A 19,593-nucleotide genomic window follows, 5' to 3' on the forward strand; every position below is an offset into this window, starting at 1 on the left:
ACACATATTCTAATTGAAATAATACATTTTCTAAATTTTTTTTTTGGAAAATATTCATTCATTTAGAAAATATTCGATTTTTTATTATTTAAATAAAAATGCCTCTATTTAATCAAATAATTCCAAAACATAATTCCATGTTGTTTTATTAAAGCATTATTTTGTTGGAAAGAATATGTATATTGAAAGGCTGATTTTCTTTTTTGTATAATTGATTTAAAAAATAGAATTTGATATTTCAATAATTCCTTTTAAAGTCAATATAAAATGTTAGTACAATAGCATCACCAGACAGTACTAGTGCTTTGGAATCTGTCGTGATAGTTTTACACGCGATGATCGTTTTTTTTTTTGTTCATTAAATAAAAACAATAAAAAAGAATAAACCTTTGAAAATAGAAGTCATTGAATTCAATAATAAATACATTATAAAAGAGATTTACATGCAAGTGTCACATGATCGTTTGCGCGTCTAATGATTGGCTGAAGGTTCGATCGAGTAGCTCGGTAATCTTTTGGTAGAGTCTGGTGACTATGCTATGCTAGGCTATGCTATTCGAAAAAAATCATCTAAACATGGTTATTGAATACTAAATAATTGAGTTAATAAAACATATTCTCAATACGATCCATGAAGATTTGGGGTTTTAGGTGATAATGATAATAAAACATTAAAATATGTTGTACAAAAATATTTATTTCCTTCTTTTTTTTAATGTAATAAAAACAATTAAAAATAATTAACCTTTGAATATAGAAGTTATCGAATTCAATAATAAATAGATTATAAGATACATTAAAGTTGTTAAATTGTTCAATAATCTGCATCATCCTCCTCCTCCAGTTTGAGGTGGTGTCGGAGCTTTACTTCCAGAACGTCATGCAGTACTACAACTTCTCGGCCAGAGTGATGGCGGACCAGCTGAGGAAAACCCCCAACAGAAACCAGTGAGTCGTTTCCTCCCATATCCTCCTGTTTCACTGCTCGCCCACTATCGCTGACTTGGCAGAACACAATGGAATACTGCAGCTATTCAACAATGTTCCCGAGCAACTGACTTCCCTCTGCTGATCCTTGTCTATGGTGTGGGCGAGCGGTGTGGGGGTGGGGGGGGGGTCAAGGGTCCCCATGTCTTCTAAACAAACACTCTCTCAGTAACCGAGTCAATATTCAGAGTTGTTGTCGTCAGTGACACACGGGCCTTGTGTTTCCCAGATGGAGTATGACGCCTCCCACCGTCAACGCGTACTACAATCCCACCAAGAACGAGATGGTTCTGCCTGCAGGGATTCTACAGACTCCGTTCTACAGCCGGTCCTGGCCCAAGTGAGTCACCAAACGTCATCAAAGCTCTTATTGGGAAGGATGAATGGATACACTTTATTGATCCCTCCGGAGGTCTTCTTTCGGGAAATTGTTTTTCCAGCAACACGGCCAATAAATTCAGGAAACAAGAACAAAGTGCAATAAAAAGAAAGTGAAAAATGACACAATCTAAGTCTCAAGATCAAGAACATAGATCAAAGAAAAATAACAAAGACAAAGGATACAAAGATTTACATAGAATATCACTTCAGTCCTGACCCCAAACTCAGAATTAAACAGTCTGATAGCACGAGGAATAAACGAGTCCCTGAGTCTATTAGTGTTGCATCATGGGAAGGAGCATTCGTGCACTCCAAAGAAAGAAAAATGTATGTATATACCTGATCATTTTAGGATATAAAACACCTTAAAATAATGATAACATTTTAAAGAAGAATGGTAATTATCTAACCTTGACATGTAGAGCAAATAGTATTCTAAATATTTTAATACGTTTTTAAAAAAAAAAACAATTTTAGTTTTTATTTATTTATTTTATGTATTTATTTATTTTTTCTCTTCTTTTCTTTTTTCAAAATTAATGCTTTTTTGTACACTTATATTTTGATATCTCAATCCAGATTTGCAATTTTGTTTGAAATTTATTGTCAGTTTTTTGCAACTTAGGTCGCCAAAAAATCATATTCTAGTCTGAAAAGTAATATCAGTTCGAGTCCGATCGAGCCGCACGTTTTGATGTTTTTTTTCTATGAAAAGTGCCAAAAACGGAAGTAGGATGAACTATAAAAAGGCGCGAACAATAGTTTTTTTCCTCAACTTTCTGTGGAGTGATTTCCACTAAAGTGATGAAAGGATGTGGAGAAAGAGCAGCTGTGACATCTTGCTTTGAAACATGTTCTAAATCATCTCTTGTTGCTGCCAGAGCCTTGAACTTCGGTGGCATCGGCGTCGTCATGGGACACGAACTCACTCACGCTTTTGACGACCAAGGTATGAACGTTAACACCCAAAGAATGTATTTGTTGTTATTGTCGCACGAACTCAAAGACGAACCTTCCCCCTCAGGGAGGGAGTACGACAAGGACGGAAACCTGCGCTCGTGGTGGAAGAACTCGTCGGTGACGGCCTTCAAGAAGCAGACGCAGTGCATGGTGGATCAATACAACAACTACAGCATCAACAAAGAGCCCGTCAATGGAAAACACACTCTGGGGGAAAACATCGCCGACAACGGAGGACTTAAGGCTGCTTACAAGGTATGATCAACTCCTCGTACTTTACCAGGTTCAGAGCTCTGTGTTTGGAAATTAAATGTCTTACTAAACAAAGATTTAGAAAAGGCTGTAATTAAGAAGAATAGTATACTATATATTCTGCTAACTATGCTTTGTCCTGATATACTATGCTATGCTATGCTATGCTATGCTGTGCTGTGCTCTGCTATACTATACTACAGTATACTATACTATAGAATAGAAGAATAGTATACTATATATTCTGCTAACTGTGCTTCGTCCTGATATACTATGCTGTGTTCTGCTGTGCTCTGCTATAGTATGCTATACTGTGCTCTGCTATACTATGTTATGCTATTCTATTCTATGTTCTGCTTTGCCATACTGTGCTATGTTCTGCTATGCTATGCTATTCTATGTTCTGCTTTTCCATACTATGCTATGCTATTCTATGTTCTGCTATGCTATGTGCTGCTATGCTATGTTCTGCAATGCTATGCTATGCTACACCTTGTTCTGCTATGCTATGCTATATTCTGCTTTGCTATACTATGCTATGTTCTGCTATATTATGCTATGCTATGTTCTGCTATGCTATGCTGTGTTCTGCTATACTATTCTATGCTATCTTCTGCTATGCTATGCTATGCTATCTTCTGCTATACTATGCTATGCTATGCTATCTTCTGCTATGCTATGCTATTCTATGTTCTGCTATGCTATGTACTGCTATGCTATGCTCTGCAATGCTATACTATGCTACGCTGTGTTCTGCTACTCTACTCTATGCTATGCTATGACTTGAAAAAAACACCTCAAAGTAGGTTATTTGATACTATATATTTTATTTAATGAACATATTCTCAATTTAAATGTATTAATATGTGACGATTATAGTTTTAGGTGGTAATATTTATAACAAAATGTAAAATTTGATGCCAGGAACATTCAAGGGCTGATATCTTTCAGTAAGAATTTAACTCCACTTTCAAATAAGTCCGCTGGATAGTTGCAAATCAAACTAGATGACTGTTCGTGTGCGGCTAATAAGGATGTCAAGTTTTGAGTTTTAACACTTCAGTAAATTCAGCCCATGACCTTGAAAGATTTTAAAGTAACTTTTTCCTTCTCTGATGCGAGGTCAGTGTGAAACGGAAAAAGTGCGACACTGAACAAAATAACCCTTCCTGGGTTCTAAGTCAGGAAATAAAAGATAAAACTACACATAGAAAAGTTCAGCCTGATGTAAGTAAGTAAGTCATTTTTATTTATAGAGCGCTTTTCCAGACCAGGGTCACAAAGCGCTTAAACAATCAAAACAATATTCAATAAAGTATATACTTTAAAGATCAAGATAAAACTGATAACACAACAGGAGTTCCAGAAAATCAAGGAAAAGCCTGAACAAATAAAAACGTCTTAAGATGTCCTTCAAACCAGACCTTCTAAGAAAGCAAAACATGTAGGTAGTCGTAAGAATATAACAACAAAAACTCAGTTTTTATTGAGCTGCTCTAAAGCATCATTTAACCCTGAAAAGTGTCTGCTCATATATTTTTGTCACACACTGTTTATGGAAAGAAAACATTGTGTCTCTGGTGTTGTTCAGCTGGACGAGGCAGTTAATATGTTGCGTATTTAATACACAAAGTTACACAAATGTGTAGCTGTCGTCACTTATTATAAAATTCCTGGAGATGACGATGAGGTTGTTGCAAAAAAGTTGTGTCACATTGAAGTTTCAACACCATGTGTTCAAACGTCACACATTTGTTGTGGAAAGTGCAGGTTGTGTGTCGGAGGCTGGAAATAACAGGTGCCGGGACTCCAGCCTCTGGTTTCTTCCTCACATGGATGCATTCTTTCCATGTAATGAAAGGTCAGCAGCAGCAGCAGCAGCAGCAGCTCATCTCGTGCCAGGAAGGCTTTACATCCGAGACACGAGTCGGTCCCGCGACCGGTCGTTGAAAGTGCAAAACTAACTGGACCATGTGTTGCTTTGCAGGCGTACGGCCGGTGGGTCGAGAAGAACGGAGCCGAGCCGCTGCTTCCTGCCCTGGGAATGACCAACCAGCAGCTGTTCTTCGTCGGGTTCGCTCAGGTGAGCATCACGACTCACAACACACCTGGTTCTGTGAGAGTATCTGTGAAGACTCTTGGAAGGAGATTCTGAGGAGGAACTGCATTTTTCTCATCATTGATCAATGGTTTCATATGCAACCAAGTTTAAAGCTGATCTAGATAAACATCACAAGTAATGTATCTTGTTTTTTTTCCAAGTAATATATTTATATGCAACCAGTTTATTCTGCTAACTTAACAAAACATTAATTTATCAGCTTCACCTAAAGCCTAAAGTTATTTTCCTGTAGCCTTAATATGGAAAACATTGATACCAAAATTCAAACTTCTCTTATTTTCTACTCTCATGTCGACTAAGAGTTGGGATTATTTTCAGAGTAATCTGTTCCTTTTTTAGATTTATAGACAAAAATGTTTGTTCATTTTAATGTAGCGACTGGAGCTTGGTTTGCTTTGTGGTTCGTGGTGGTTTGTAGCAGACGTTGAAGCAATAACACGCTACACAAACAGGAAGTATTCTGGGTAAATATCACAAGCGGAGTACTTCCTGTTTGTGTAGCACGTTAGCCTTTTAGCTTCTTCTAAAAACAAGCTTAGAATTTAGAATTTCTCCCGGAACAATTTCTCATGTCGAGGCTTCAACACAAGATAGACGTTACAGACGAGCAGTATATGGAGGTGTTTGGATGTTTTTAAGTGTCTTTTTGTCGCTACATTAAAATGAACAAACATTTTTGTCTATAACTAATAATGGGGGTGAGTAGAACATGAGTGAAGTTTGGATTCTGGGTGAACTATCACTTTTAATTTTAAAGATATTTTAAAATATGTTTTATCCACTTTTAAATCCGGGTCAAAGACGGACGTTTGGACATGAAAGTTTAGACTCTTTAGAAATATCAGCTTCAAATAAGGCAAATATTCACTGTTAAATAGAAAAAAAAGTTATGGATGATGAGTCAAAAACAAGATCAAGAGTTTTCTCTCGGTGAAACAAGGATGTATTTATTGTGCAGAATATGAGATTCAGTACTTGAGAGAAATCTGAACCAGTCAAGAGGCAGCGTTACGAGGAGAAAAGTCAACCATTTAAAAAACGACAGTATTTGCAGGAGGCCTCTGGTAAACTACTTAAAACAAGATGCAGTTGAGTATCATCTAACAAGATTACAGGAGATAAAGAAGGGTCTGCTTATTGAAAGATAAAGGAAATGTATAAATAAACAAGAAATGAAAACTCGAGGACACTGAAGACACTTAATATACAAATATTTTTCGTGTTACATGTTTATAAGTCTTTTTTCACTTTGTGTTGTACAAGTTATTTTACTGATTCAAGGACTTTGTAAATTGCTGTTGATCCCGAACTACTGCTTACGATGGTGTCTCGGTGCTGTTCCAGATCTGGTGCTCGGTCAGGACCCCCGACAGTTCGCACGAGGGCGTCATCACGGACCCTCACAGTCCCTCGAGGTTCAGAGTCATCGGCACCATCTCCAACTCACGGGAGTTCTCCAAGCACTTCGGCTGCAAAGCCGGTGCTCCCATGAACCCCAAACATAAATGTGACCTCTGGTAACCCCCCCCCCCCTGCACCCCCCATTGACTTCTAATGCTGAGGAACTCTTCACCAGAACCACTGAATATCCAAATGCCTTACCACTGTCCAGTACTTTTCAGAGTCAAAAGTTGCCCTGAATGGAATATTGCAATACTTACGAAGTTAAATCTCACTCTTTATATCTGCTTTTTCAACACTGGAACTCTTACGACGTGTGGGATCAGTCTTAAAAATATATTTTAACTCCACTCAATGTTTGTAATTTTGCTCTTGGACTTTCTCCTTTACTTTTCTGTAGTTTTTATTTATGGTCGACAGTGAAGCGGTGACAAGTCTGTTAAGCCATATTTGAGGAGTTTTAATTGTTAATTTGTGTAAATATATATTTTCTGACACGATGGGATGAATGTTTTTTTTAAGGTATGTGGTTGTTTTTCTGGATTACTGAAGATCACGTCAACAAAGTCATTTTCGACTGTGAGGAGAAGATTGTTCGAAGGATCATATTGATGCCTGTTTAATGTCTGCTATTCCTGGAAATGGGAATGAAGTATAGTTTTAAAGGATTATTTCAATTTCTAATGTTTTTTTTTTCTTCCCGTAATGTTCCACACTTTTGTTCTGTTGCTATCACAGATTATTTTGTATAGTAAAATAAACGTTTAAAAAAAAACACTTGTGTACTTAATTTGTTTATGTCTTTACAGCTTTTATTAAGAAGTTATTTTGACTTTCACAGTTTGTGGTCTTCGGCGGTAAATTCAAGGATCAAGATTATTGTTTATCAGGTAAATTATTTTAAAATAAATACATTTACAGATAGTTTTTATAAAGAGATGATTGATTCCGTAATACATATTAATAATATAATCGAAAAAGTTAAAATATTCAAGTTTTGATTCTAGAAAATGGTGACACGATGCCATATACTATGATGCAATTATTTATATTTTATATATTTTATATTTATATGATGACAATGGTAATACTAGCGATGACCAGACGGTGGCGTCCTAGTCATTCACCGACGGTTTAACAATTGTTTTTTTTGAGACGCAGTAAGCAAAATATCTTTTAGGTTTGTTTTTTTTAAAACAATACTATTAAAAAATGTTTTTTATTAAGAGAAAGTTTATGGTTCAACCATTAACGTGAGTTTTGAATTTCGATTCTTTGTACATCGGTTTTATGTTGCGATATTTTTTTTTCTTTATATATATTTTAAAAATAAATTGTAAATGAATGATGGAATAAAATCTATATATTTACGTTAAAATAAATACATTTAAAAAGTCGTTTTGAAAAAGTGTTGACATCCTCAACGTGATCGCGAGCTTCGCCCGAGCTCTCCCGAGCGCCTCCGTAATTGGCCGAGAATCGCCGAGTGGTCTGTCCTACCCGGACTGCTGGAAGCGGCCGCAACGCCATGTTGGCGAAGTCTCTCATCTCTCCGGGAAAATGATCGAAAACACGCCCGTCGACACCACCAGGTCCATCACCGAGTGAGCTCAACGGTCGCGGCGAGTATTGCTTTTTTTCCCCCCAGAGAGGGAGAGGAACCGGGGCCCGGGATCCGCGGAGGCTCCAGGACGGGCTAAAGGGAGGCTAAACCTTCCGAACCGTCCCCATGAATTGCGCCGCTGATCCGAGCAGCGACTCTCCATGAAAAAAGACGCCCGTGTTGCAATTCGAGCTCGGTTCTCCTCGGCCTGCTGCGTCCGCCGCGCCTGCTCCATGCATGTAGGCGTCGCTTACATCTGTATTTATTAAAAAAAAGACGCCTTTTTTGTTTTTATTTGTCGGGTTTTTGCGATGAGTTTGCCACCGAAAGTGGTCCCCAAAGCCGCCGTTGTCGCAGTCAGCGGACCCGGAGGTGGTCCGTCTCCGTCGAGCCAGCTGCGGGCGACCCTGACCTCCGTGTCGCTGCCGCCGGGAGCCCCGGCAGCCCCTCAGGCGGTGCCGCCACAGTATCCTTTTTTTTTGTGACAACACCTGCGGTGTTTCGGGGTGACGGGCCGCCGGGTGTTGAGGTGGATGCGGCGGTGATGAACTCGCAGGGAGGGGAGGGAACGCTTTAGCCAATTAGCTAAGTAAGCTAGCGTTAGCTTATCGCACCGGGTCTTGAAGCTAAACATCTTTAAATTCTGAATATAATGGACATTTAAGTAGATTTCTTTATCCCTGCATTAACTGCGTTTATTTATGCGTCTTTCCTCCCGTGGACCGGGGGTTAAAAACTTGCTCACCGGCAGTCCCCCCCCCCTGGTTACCGGCTTTGTTCGGGTTTAGCTAGCGAGCTAAACTACGTACATTAGCGCAGGTTCTTGATCGAGTCAGATGTGGAAGACATTCCGTCACCAGACGGTACGTGAAAGTGGTTTTAAAAGGGGTTTAATGTTCGTGTTTACAGCGACTGGTGTCGTCGCTCCGAGGGGAAGCCGCGCCTCCTCTTTCCCACATAAACCAGCGGCTGCTACACCTTGACAGGCCTGTCAGCCCATTAGCATCATGCTAATATCTAACAACCTGGACGTGTTTATGACTTAACAGATCGTCTTATTGTTTAAAAATTATCATTTAAAATATAGTTTTATATCAGGGTTAACGGTCTCACTGTCACACTGACCCATTTTAGCACTTGAACAACATGTCATTTTGTTGGTTTTATTGAACATTAAATAAGATCAAAGCTTCTTTTTAGAGTTATAGGCAGAAATGTTCATATGACTGTCGCTCACTGTCACGCTTAAAAACATCCAAATACTGCTCCTCTGTGACGTCCATCTTGTACTGAAGCCTCGACATTAAAAGATTGTTCTGGAAGAATTCTATATTTTAAACTTGTTTGCAGAAGATCCCAGTGCCTCATGGATACTCTTGACATCTGTATAGCTGTGATCTCAGGGACGAGCTACACTAAGCTACAAACAAAGACTTTTCTTATTAATTGAATAACAATTTCTTATGTTGAGGCTTCAATTCCCGTTACAGACGAGCAGTATTTGGATGTTTTTAAGTGTCTTTTTGGACGAAGATGAAGCGACGAAGACAACTGAGCTCCAGTCGCTACATTAAAATGAACAAACATTTGTCTATAACTCTCAAAAGAAACCGATTACTCTGACAATAATCCCAAATCTTAGTGGACATGAGGGTGAGTAGAAAATAAGTGAAATTGGGGTGAACTATCCCTGTCAGGCTTCTGTCATGATACGATCACTGTACCTGGTCTTTATGACCAGTATGAAAGTGAGTTTGCTCAGAGATTGTCCGGTGATACTGTAACCTACTTTTGGTGGAGTGGGTCACTGCGGTTATGTCATCGCCTGTTTTATTTACAGCAAGGTGGCGGTGGTGTGAGTCTGCTGATTTAAGCTGATGTCTCCTGCCCGCAGCTGGTCGTTTTTTTTTGTTTTTTTTTCCTTCTCTGATCCGACAGCTTCGCGCCAGGCTCGGATGTTTTGTTGTCTCAGTCGCTCACTGTTTCAGATATTTGAAATTAGCGGATCATGGCAGGGTCAAAACACTCCATTGTTTCACAGACGGGCGTTGTGTTTTCAGGGTTTTTAATTATTGAATCTTAGATTTCAAAATATGAGACTGGAGACTCTCTTTGTATTTAGTTTGACACTGAAAATACTTTCTTCCATGACGGCTGATAAGTGTAGGTGTGTTTGTTTACTGTACTGATAGTGATCAGGTTTTTTTTAAACAGGCACAGGGGATGTTTTTAGATTGTCACATTTTGTTAAAAGTTAAGACGCACTGTTTATCAGTTAACCCCATATGCTCTCACCCTTCTATCTGGTCAACACTCCCTCCCTTCCCTCCAACATTATCCTGCACTTGTTTCTGGAAGTGTGTTTGGAAGCTTTTGGCTCTTATTTAAACATTCACGTTGTGTAAAACGCATCTTAATTTCCTAAAATTGATTAAGAAAATATATTGTGACTTGGGTCGTCTTGGCTGGTCCTCATCATTGTTTTAGTCGTTTCAAAAAGTGATTAATTATATATCGGTTTTTCTTGGCCATTCTTTGTTGGTGGAAAAGAAAGAAAGGGGGGAAAAAAACGTTTGAGTCTCTTCTACTATCGCCAGAGAAGGCCACCTCAATGAAATATTTAGTGGCTGCTGTAAACGGTGATCTCCAGGGATCTTACTTCCCTCTAATTGTTTCTTGGTTTTCTTTTATTGGTTTTGTTAAAAATCCACTGGTTTGACAGCTCAGTCTTAAGGTGATTGGGTTTCATGTTGATGAGTATAATGACACTTTTCTGTACTCTAGTTCAGAAGTTAATATCTGGACACCCTTTTCCATTGACTGATAATTCTGCATTTATGAAATATTGCTCGTTGACAATGCCTCGATTTGACATTTGATCAATGCATCGTCAGTTTCTGATTCGAGCCGTCGGTACTGTAGTCGTCAAGTAGTCAAGAGAGTTTTGTACATTAGTGGTTAAATGAGATGCTTCTGGAACTCTTTCAACAAAGGTCATCGCGTCACTTTCCTCGCGATGTTGACTTTTAAAAGACTTCCTCAGCTCATTGCCACCCGTTTGCATCCGAGTGTAGTTGATGGTGATCATTAGAACCCTGCGGTTTATTCCTGTTTATTTAGGCAGAGCTAGTTTCTTGACCTTGGGTTTCGTTGAACTGTTGAATATATTTGAAGGTTTTCGTGGTCAATCTCATTTAAGAAATGAATCAAAAGGATCGTGAATTGGAGATCACATATATTCTATTCTGCTAGTCTATATAAATTATCTACGATCTGTCAATTAACCTTGATATATTGGCTGAAGCCTGTCCCAGCTACTTAGGGTGAGAGGTGTACAAGCAATTAAACCAAAATGAGAAGGAACAATAACATATTTTTTAAATCTTATTATATTTAAAGATTCTAAATGAAAAAAAAAAGAGAATAATATGCCTCCAATGCAAAAGAGAAAAACATTATAATGCCATTATGTAATTGGTCTAATTTCATATAATTCAATTTATAAATGTAAATGAAAAGCACTTTATTTTCATAAAAATCCAAAACATTACTCATTGAAGATAGCAAATACTTAGAAAAAATAACTTTAATAAATGACTGTATATGAAGAGTTGAGTTAGTTCTATCGTATTATTTACCCCCGTGGGTCACACTTTGCCCACGTCTGTCACGAGTTCATCACATTGAATACATATTGTACACGCAGACTGACTCGGGTCTGTACAAGTACCTTGGATAACCCACACCAGATAACAAAGTCCGTAAAGATTAACTCATGGCCTTGTTGCTGTGAGGTTACACACGACCACGCCATGTATATTATCGAGGTATTACCTCATAGTAATGGTAACGGTTCTCTCATTATTGTCATTATTTTCTCGATGATATCTTCCACTCTGACACCGCAATTCAAAAAAAGGTGTGCGAGTATCGCAGCTCGATCAGATTCTTGCGGCTAAACCTACGTTACATGTTATTAAACTCAAGTAAGCTTGTAATCCAACAACTGCTTTAGCAGTCAAACACCAAAGAAAGGAAATCTCTAGCGTCTCACTAATCCAAAACAAACAAAGGCAGCTTTGCACGTGGTTTGCGTCATTTCGGTCTAAAATGTTATAAGAAAGAAATAGTGAGGTTTTTTTGCCTACTCAATCTGTTGCCCACAATTCTTATTTCCTCTTTGTCTCGTTGACACTTCCGTGTACTTCAATATACTTGCTGGAGCAGAATGGCTGTGTTGCATTCATTTACTTGAAGGACTAATTATAAAATATTAATGTGGGTCTTCTGGGTCTTCTTATCTGCTCTCAGCGTTAATGTCTTTGGGAAAAAAAACCTGCCTCTCAGGGCAACATTAGCGCTGGATTATTTAAAAATGCCAGCAATGCAAGCTGTTTACTTTTCGTGTGGCAATTATACCTTTTGTCGTTGAGTAGAGGATAAAAAACGTCTGAGTATGTGAGACTGGCATTCCTGTGACCCCACTGCTTTGACCTCCCGAGGTCAAGAATTTGGGAACATGTTATGCTTTGTCTGGCCCGAGCGGTGTGCAGAACCTTGAAGCATGGCATCCCCTGAACGTGGAGGTGGAACATGTTGGCGGTTTGTTCCCGGTCTAAGTCGCTTGAGAAGCTCCCGGCACATTCGTCTGCTGCTGCACTTGCCAGACAATAGCGCTGCTGCTTAGCATTCAGAGCGGGAGGCCAAGGTGGCGCTTCCCACCATCTGCCAACAAAAGGCCCAGGTCACCCGGCCGGCTTGAGCCCTCCCTCTTTTTCCTTCCACCCTCCCAATTCACCTCACCCCGTCGCTGGCTCAGCTGAGGGTACTGGTCTTATCCCCACGTCCTGTTTCCCTGAGCTCCTGTTGTCTGGCATCGTTTTTTAAGAGACTTTCCAAAAGTGTCCATTTTATTTACATCTCCGTCTTGAATTTGATTAAAACATAAAAAAATAAGTTCACTGTAGTTTGTTCTAGAACTGACCGACGTCACATGTGTATACAGCTGGTGTTTCCCACAACACTGTCGTCTTGTTTTGTGTGTGTGTGTGTGTGTGTGTGCAGTCGGCTTGTGAAATGGATCTCAAAAGCCTACTTACTGTAGGGCGTTATAAATAAACTGCTGAGTCGTTATTCGTCGAAATGTAGGGGCTTTCTTTCCAGAGGAGGTGGGTCTCCTTTTGGAACCGTGACTGTTGAAAACTTTAACCTAGTTTCATAGAAGACCGTACAAAAGATTCATCAATAAATCTCATAGTTAAAGCAACTGTTTGCAAAGTATAAAAACAATACAACAAAAAATGACATGCATTTCCTGCTACAGTTGCCTGCAGCTATAGATTTGTGTGGCTTTTCACCAGGATAAAGACTGTTAATATATGGAAAAAAAACTAAAATATGGCGATGTAATTCTTAAGAAAATGTTTTCATAAGCAAAGATTACCTAACTGTTAACCTTGTTTAGCCATTTAAATTTATGTTGACAATCATTTCTAGCGTGTTCTTAACATACACATTGCTTCACAGTTGATGCACAAAAATGTTTCTTTTTTGGAAGACTTGCAACAATTGAAAGTGCGAGCAAGTTCTTTACGAAATCACAGACGGACAGCTTCGGCCTCAGACTAACCTTGAGTCATCCCGACTCTCAATAGTCCTGCCTCTGTCGTCTAGACCTGGTTCTGTTGGTGACGATACGAAGCCTGATTGAAAAAAAAACACTTCAGTTATGACAATACCTTTTTTATTTTTACCTTTCAAAGCAGCTTCGCCTGTTGAGTTCATTTAAATCTGCGTTTTTTTTGTGGTTTAGAAGAGTCCAACCCTTTAGTACTGCAGTGAAAGAGCAGTCCCGGCAACATCAAGCTGCCACTGAAGGCTTTTATCCATTAATGTGTGTGTGCTGGTATAAATGTTAGCGACGAGCTGGCTAGCCTGGAGGACGAGGGTCGGAGTCGTCACCATCTGGTGCCGCCTCCGCTAACTTCCCGAACTCCTTTCTCTGAAAGTTCTTCCAGTCAAGTGACGGGTCTTGATGAATGTTGGGACAGAAATGATTGTTGATGATAGAGCTAAGTGACGCTGGCTGACTTTGTTTTTGTTTGTGTTTTGCACTCGTGGCTGCGATTGTTGTCCTCATAGATCTAGTTAATCAATTGATTTATCGATGGCAGATTACTTTTGTCTGAGCTGTATCATCCTCTCCAGTTGCTCTCTTGTGTTTGTAAGTCTGGCGGCGCCGTCTTCAGCAACACTGGCTTCACGGAACCGATGATAAAACATCGGCAACAGTAGCTTCTCCCCTTATTGGGCTCATAGTTCACTGTGAGTTAAAGGGACGTCAAGATGCAACCAAGCCTGCCTACGATGTATCCACTGTCATGAGTATTTTGAGCTGCTAGTATGATTTATGTTAAGTTTTGACACGTTTTCCCTCGTCATGCACTGATGTATATCTAATGTATCAGAAACTATACTTTTAATTAAAAGCATTGGTATAGTATTGAAGGTAGTAGTAAGTAATTCAATTCAGGAAAACACTCTAAACCTGAATGTTTTCGGTTAAAAATAGTATGACGGTATAGGATTGTTTAGATTAAAGCATGTATGTATTAATAATTTCCGAGATCTTATGAACTGAACCAGACACGAAAGGCAATGGTTTTTATAGAATGACACTTAATCCAGCCCGTCCAGTGCACCATCCGAAGGCACTAGGGTTTGTAAAGTTACTCTTCTCATTTATGAAGGAACTGAGCCAAGAGGCAAAGTTCTCAATTTACCAGTCAATTTAATTTCATACCCTCACCTACTGTTGTGTGAACAACATTACAAGACGGAGGGTACCGGTAAAATAAGTTCTATCTGCAGGGTAGCTGGACTCATCCTTGAAAAACTACCTGAAGTGCTTATAGAAAGTTGAAATAAATTCCAAATACTCGACATTTAGCGAGTCAAGGCTGCTCATCGTCTAGTTTGAATGCCTTTGGAAAAACTACCTGGTTATATTTGTCTAGTGTTGTGGCTCTGGGGCAGACCTGGGACACTGCATTAAACTGGAGTACTGCAGTTTTGGAATGAAAGTATTCTCTCTGAGCAGAGCGAATGTTGTGCCTTCAACTCGGAGTCAGATAAGTGATAAAAGAAGTGAGTGGATGGAGTGAGCTTTTAAACCAGCATGATTGATTATCGTATAATAATGGCAATGAAAGAAGGGTAAGAAGTTTTAGAATGAAACAGAATTGGGAGGATAAACTAAATGGGAGTAAAAGCAGGCGTGAAGATGGTGTTGTGTAGTAGATATTCCGTCAAGCAATCTGCAGTGTATCTATAATTAACTTTGGAATCTGTACAACCAGTGTCATTATGTACTCTTCAGTTAATAACAGTGAAACACAGTATTTGTACACAAGTCTATGTTAATAGCAAGTGTGTTCTCTTCAAAGCCACGCTTTCCATGTGAAGAAATAACCTCAAGGTAGAGCCACTCGCAGCATGAGATGCCATCGTGATGGATCTCTGGCTCCTCTCCGTCAACGTAACCATGTAAATTGGATAATTGTGCCGCCCATAAGCTGCTCTGGTTTCAGATGAATGATGGAGCGAGGGACGAGGATGAAAAGGGATGAGCAAGAAAATAATTTTCCCCGTGTATCAGTTTCGTTCCCACCCTTGCCAGCCAGAACATGAGGTCTGGAGAGAACGTGTGTCATCGCTGGCCAAACCGTGGCAGGTCGTGATGGCTTATACTTCATTGAAATGCTGGTAGAAATACGAGTTTCGTCACCTCGTCCTCTCCTAGCAGGGTTTCGGTGTGAAGGGTTTTTAGAGTAACTGATGGAAAAGTCAAATCGCGGGCGAACCCCCTTGTGGTTTCAGCTGTCTTTTCTGACATCATTATCCGAGCCGTGTTATCTTAGCTCCTAACCTTCTCCCAACAGCCCCGGAGCACAAGACGAGTCTGTTTCTCAAGCGAGCTTTCACCTGCATACGCCGAAGACACCCTTAGATCCCGATGATGGTGGATTTGTCTGTGCTTGTCGTGGACGGATTACATTAATTGTGATAGATTACATAATGTTGAGTGAGGGATGAGGAATTCCAGTTATGTACAGGATATATATCATGTTTGGTCGAAGCAGTGAGTTATCATGATTATATTTCAAAAGTAATAACGTTCAACGATCCAAATAATACCTTTTATTTTGTTTTTCTCTCCCATAGACCTTTGTGGATTTAATCATTATTGATTTATTTTCTTTTTAATCTTATATAGCCACTGATTTATATATTGTTTTTGCTAACCCAGCAAGTTAATTTCATTAAACCCATTGGATTAGGATCAGGCAAGGATCATCAAAGTGTGTTTGAGAATGGATTTGGATTTTTTTGTTCTGATGAATAATTGTTTGCTCCTTGAATACAAAAAACAACCAATACAAAGCCAAAGGATATTGAACAGAGCAGTCTTTGTGGCTTAAGATGCTTCAATCGCTTCCCTTTTCTTTTTCATTGCTCTAGTATTGGCGTCGACACGCAGTACTTCTAAGACCTTAATTCACCTCGGAACACTGTGTTTCTGCTTCGAGGCCATACAATGCATTGTCACGAGAAAACTTCAATTCTCACATGAGTCATGGTAATGGCCAACGGCGCTTACTGTAGCTTTTTTAAACTGGTTCAGGGTTATTACATGTTGCGAAGTGCACGCGTCTATTTGAACTTTTGAATCCTCATTATGCCACAAATGTATATCATTACCTTTTCCTACTGTCGGTATTGAACTACAGTTCTTTTGTGTCGCCAACCAAAATGCTTCAGTCGTCCCGTGCTTCATCTTTTGTTGCCCATGATTAAAACTTAATGTGTGGAACAAATAATACTTGACAAAGACGGTGAACATCAGATTAATTTGTTACTTGTAAGCAAGTATTCTTCTTTACAGTCAGATAGCTTGAAGTGGATATTTACCAAAGCTAAAAAATGAAACTCGAGATTCTTACTATTGTTCTTTGTGATAGTTTTATCAGTTGATCAGTATCATAGTTTTAACTCATAAAGTTAGTATCGTAAAGGTTTTGCTCAGGAACTGGTATCAAATTAATAACTAAATACCCAGCCCTACCTTTACCTAAAGCCACGTCCCCGGAGTGTTTCTTCTTGTAGCAACATTTTATTTTATTTTTAACTTTTTTGATGCAATATGAATATAATTTATTCCAGCCATTTGAGCAATTGCAAATATTCCACAGTTAGGAAGATATTTGGGATTTTTTGTTATTCTAATAAATTGCCAATTGTAAGTAAGTAATATTTATTTATATAGTGCTTTTCGAGACCAGGGTCACAAAGCGCTTAAACAATCAAAACAATACTCAAAAAAGTACATACTTTAAAGATCAAGATAATACTGTTAATTATTATTATTACTGCTAATTGTGCTGCAATTGCTTGAAGATTTCTAAGAAAATCTTTTTTTTTGGTGAATCCAGATCAGTGTCGCTCTGCTGTTGCTTGCCTCTTTTCACTGTTAGGCATGCAGCTGTTGAGCATTTTTTCCCAAAAGATGCTGTGTTTCCCAAATAATTTTACATCATCCGAATGTATACATTATCCCGCAGAGATGTAATTCACTCTAGCAAAGCAACACCAGCAAACTGAGAGGAAGAGCCTCAAAGGAGATGCACACGAACATTTCTGAAAAATGAATGTTTCTTTTCACTTCTTAATCCAGCTCTTGTGTTGTCGTTTTGGTATCTTGGGCTGGCCGTGAGCCAGGAGAAATGGTTGCCCTGTAGGCACTGCTTACGTTTGCAGAGAGTACACTGTCTGTCAACCTGGTCCGTCGTAGACTCCCTGAGCAAGTTTTGAACCTCATGACCTCACGTGTTGTTCCTGTTGTTGTGCTTTTTTTTTGTATATCTGAGCTGTTTGTTTTAGTTTTTAAGAGGTAAACTGCTCAGGTTTTTCTAATATCAGAGAATCCAAAGAATATAAATCAAGCATTTTTAATCCATTTGATTAAAGCCTACCCCAGTACACAGTAGATGCTGGACAGTTTATATTCCGGCTACTCCATTGACATGCCCCTGCTGGCCCTGAAATCCATTTCAGATTTTCCTTTTCACACTTGCAGACAGTGAAGGTACATTGTGTGCTCTGTCGAATGGGGCCTTTTTAGGAAGGGCAGGGGAGGTTGGGAATCCTAGATATCAAACTGTTCATGCGTTTGGGTCGTTCAGGAAAACCCCCCTGACTCAAACGAAATTAAATGATTGGTGTAAATGTTTATGGTGTCGATACGTGGACTCGCATTTCCTCAAAATAGTTTCTCAAAACTGTTGTTGTCTCATTCATGAAATACAGTTTACCTTAAAACATGCATTTCCAGAATTCCACGGGTTCAGCCATCACTGGATGAACGGATCTTTCCCACACAGCCTGGAGTCGCTGCTGTTTATAGTGTAAGTATTGCAACTGGCAAAAATATGTTTTTTCAAATATGTTTTGTTTACTGTACTATACTGTTGTAATGTATTGACAAGTATTCTGTTTACTTGGAATACCTGTCACTCGATTGCCTTTCAGATCCCCCGATGCGTCGTTTCCATGATAAAATAATAAATCATTTTATTTATAAGGTACCTTTCAGGACACCTTACAAACGGATTACAAAAGATAACAAAGATTCTTAAGGGGAACTATTAAACAAGGAAATTATAAAACAAGTGTGACAGTGAATAAACAAGTTAAACAACATTTTTAAGTGGTGATGTTGATCTCATTTAAATGTTCCTACCTAAGGTTTTTCGATTCAACTTCATCATCAAGATGTATGTTGAGGGCGACAGCAGGTGAGGGAGTTCACGAGTGAGAGAATTTTACATTCCTACTCTTTAGTGTATTACAGAATGATAAAGAATTCTGATACAAGCTGAGATGCTGTAGTTGTCCATGAGAGAGTGGAAGTAGAAGCGCTGCTCCCCTACATCAAAGAGAGCTGCTTAATATGGCTTAAGGCATATTACTTTCCTTACACCTTCCTGGTCAGTTGCTTCTGGGATACTGAACTTTGAGGAGGCCCTTTGGCTGACCCTGGATTTGCTGGAGAGATTATGCTTTTTGGTTGACCTGGGAACACCTTTTAACTTGAGGGAGAGTGAGGTGTGGAGCGACCACTGATGAGTAGAAACCAATGGTTTATTGGAAACTAAAGTGGTCTGATATAAAGTGATCTTTAATGACTAAAACTTCACTGCTACCTGCGGATGTTTTTCTTTGTCTCCACACTGACTCCATATTAATTTGACTGTAGATGGTTTGTCACACAGTCATGACCGTTATCTCTAGTCAGTATACTTGTGTTAGTATCTCTAACTATCATCTGAACATCTGATGAGATCCATGTAGCTTCAGTATCTACACCTGAGCCTCGTCTCAAATCGCATACTTACGTACTTAAACTTAAAAAGTATTTTTTGGCGCATAAGTGCATCTCAATTATTAGTATGTGAAATGTAGTTCTCCATACACACTTAATTGTCACTAAAACGCCCACAAACCAGAGTATGGATCGATGGACAATTTCTACACTTAATCTCAATGACGTTTACATTGTAAACGGAAGTTACGTCAAAAATATTTATATATAAATGCATATACTTACAGGTGCATTTTCAGCAGCAGTACGAGGATGGCACGACTTCGGTGCCGATACCGGCGTTAATATCTCGCCAATATTTTGTTTCTCATATTTCTTGATCCAGTCAAAACGTGCTGCCAGCAGGTGTCGATAGTGTTCCTACAGCTACAGTAGTAGAAGAAGAAGCTGTCGCGTAAATTCTTGTTAGTGCGTAGTGGCACTATTCGATTTGAGACATACTATCTG

General features: G+C 39.1%; 2 protein-coding genes across 12 annotated transcripts in view; both read left to right on the forward strand.

Annotated features, from left to right (window-relative positions):
- ece1 (endothelin converting enzyme 1) overlaps positions 1-6,878 on the forward strand; it is a 28,440-nt gene extending 21,562 nt beyond the window's left edge. For both annotated transcript variants that reach the window (XM_087800420.1, XM_087800421.1), the window contains 6 exons: positions 845-948; positions 1,217-1,327; positions 2,250-2,317; positions 2,393-2,583; positions 4,568-4,663; positions 6,047-6,878. In XM_087800420.1, coding sequence (XP_087656546.1) covers positions 845-948; positions 1,217-1,327; positions 2,250-2,317; positions 2,393-2,583; positions 4,568-4,663; positions 6,047-6,223 — 747 coding nt within the window. In that variant the 3' untranslated portion in view covers positions 6,224-6,878. The remainder of the gene's footprint in view (positions 1-844; positions 949-1,216; positions 1,328-2,249; positions 2,318-2,392; positions 2,584-4,567; positions 4,664-6,046) is intronic.
- A 708-nt stretch (positions 6,879-7,586) lies between these two features.
- eif4g3a (eukaryotic translation initiation factor 4 gamma, 3a) overlaps positions 7,587-19,593 on the forward strand; it is a 51,713-nt gene continuing 39,706 nt past the window's right edge. For 9 of the 10 annotated variants that reach the window (XM_087801385.1, XM_087801390.1, XM_087801386.1 and 6 more), the window contains exons 1-2: positions 7,587-8,172; positions 18,097-18,169. In XM_087801385.1, the coding sequence (XP_087657511.1) occupies positions 8,018-8,172; positions 18,097-18,169 (228 nt within the window). In that variant the 5' untranslated portion in view covers positions 7,587-8,017. The remainder of the gene's footprint in view (positions 8,173-18,096; positions 18,170-19,593) is intronic. The other variant, XM_087801393.1, reaches the window with a different exon arrangement.

This window comes from Callionymus lyra, chromosome 10 (genome assembly GCF_982586985.1).
Source record: "Callionymus lyra chromosome 10, fCalLyr1.hap1.1, whole genome shotgun sequence".
Lineage (NCBI taxonomy): Eukaryota > Metazoa > Chordata > Actinopteri > Syngnathiformes > Callionymidae > Callionymus > Callionymus lyra.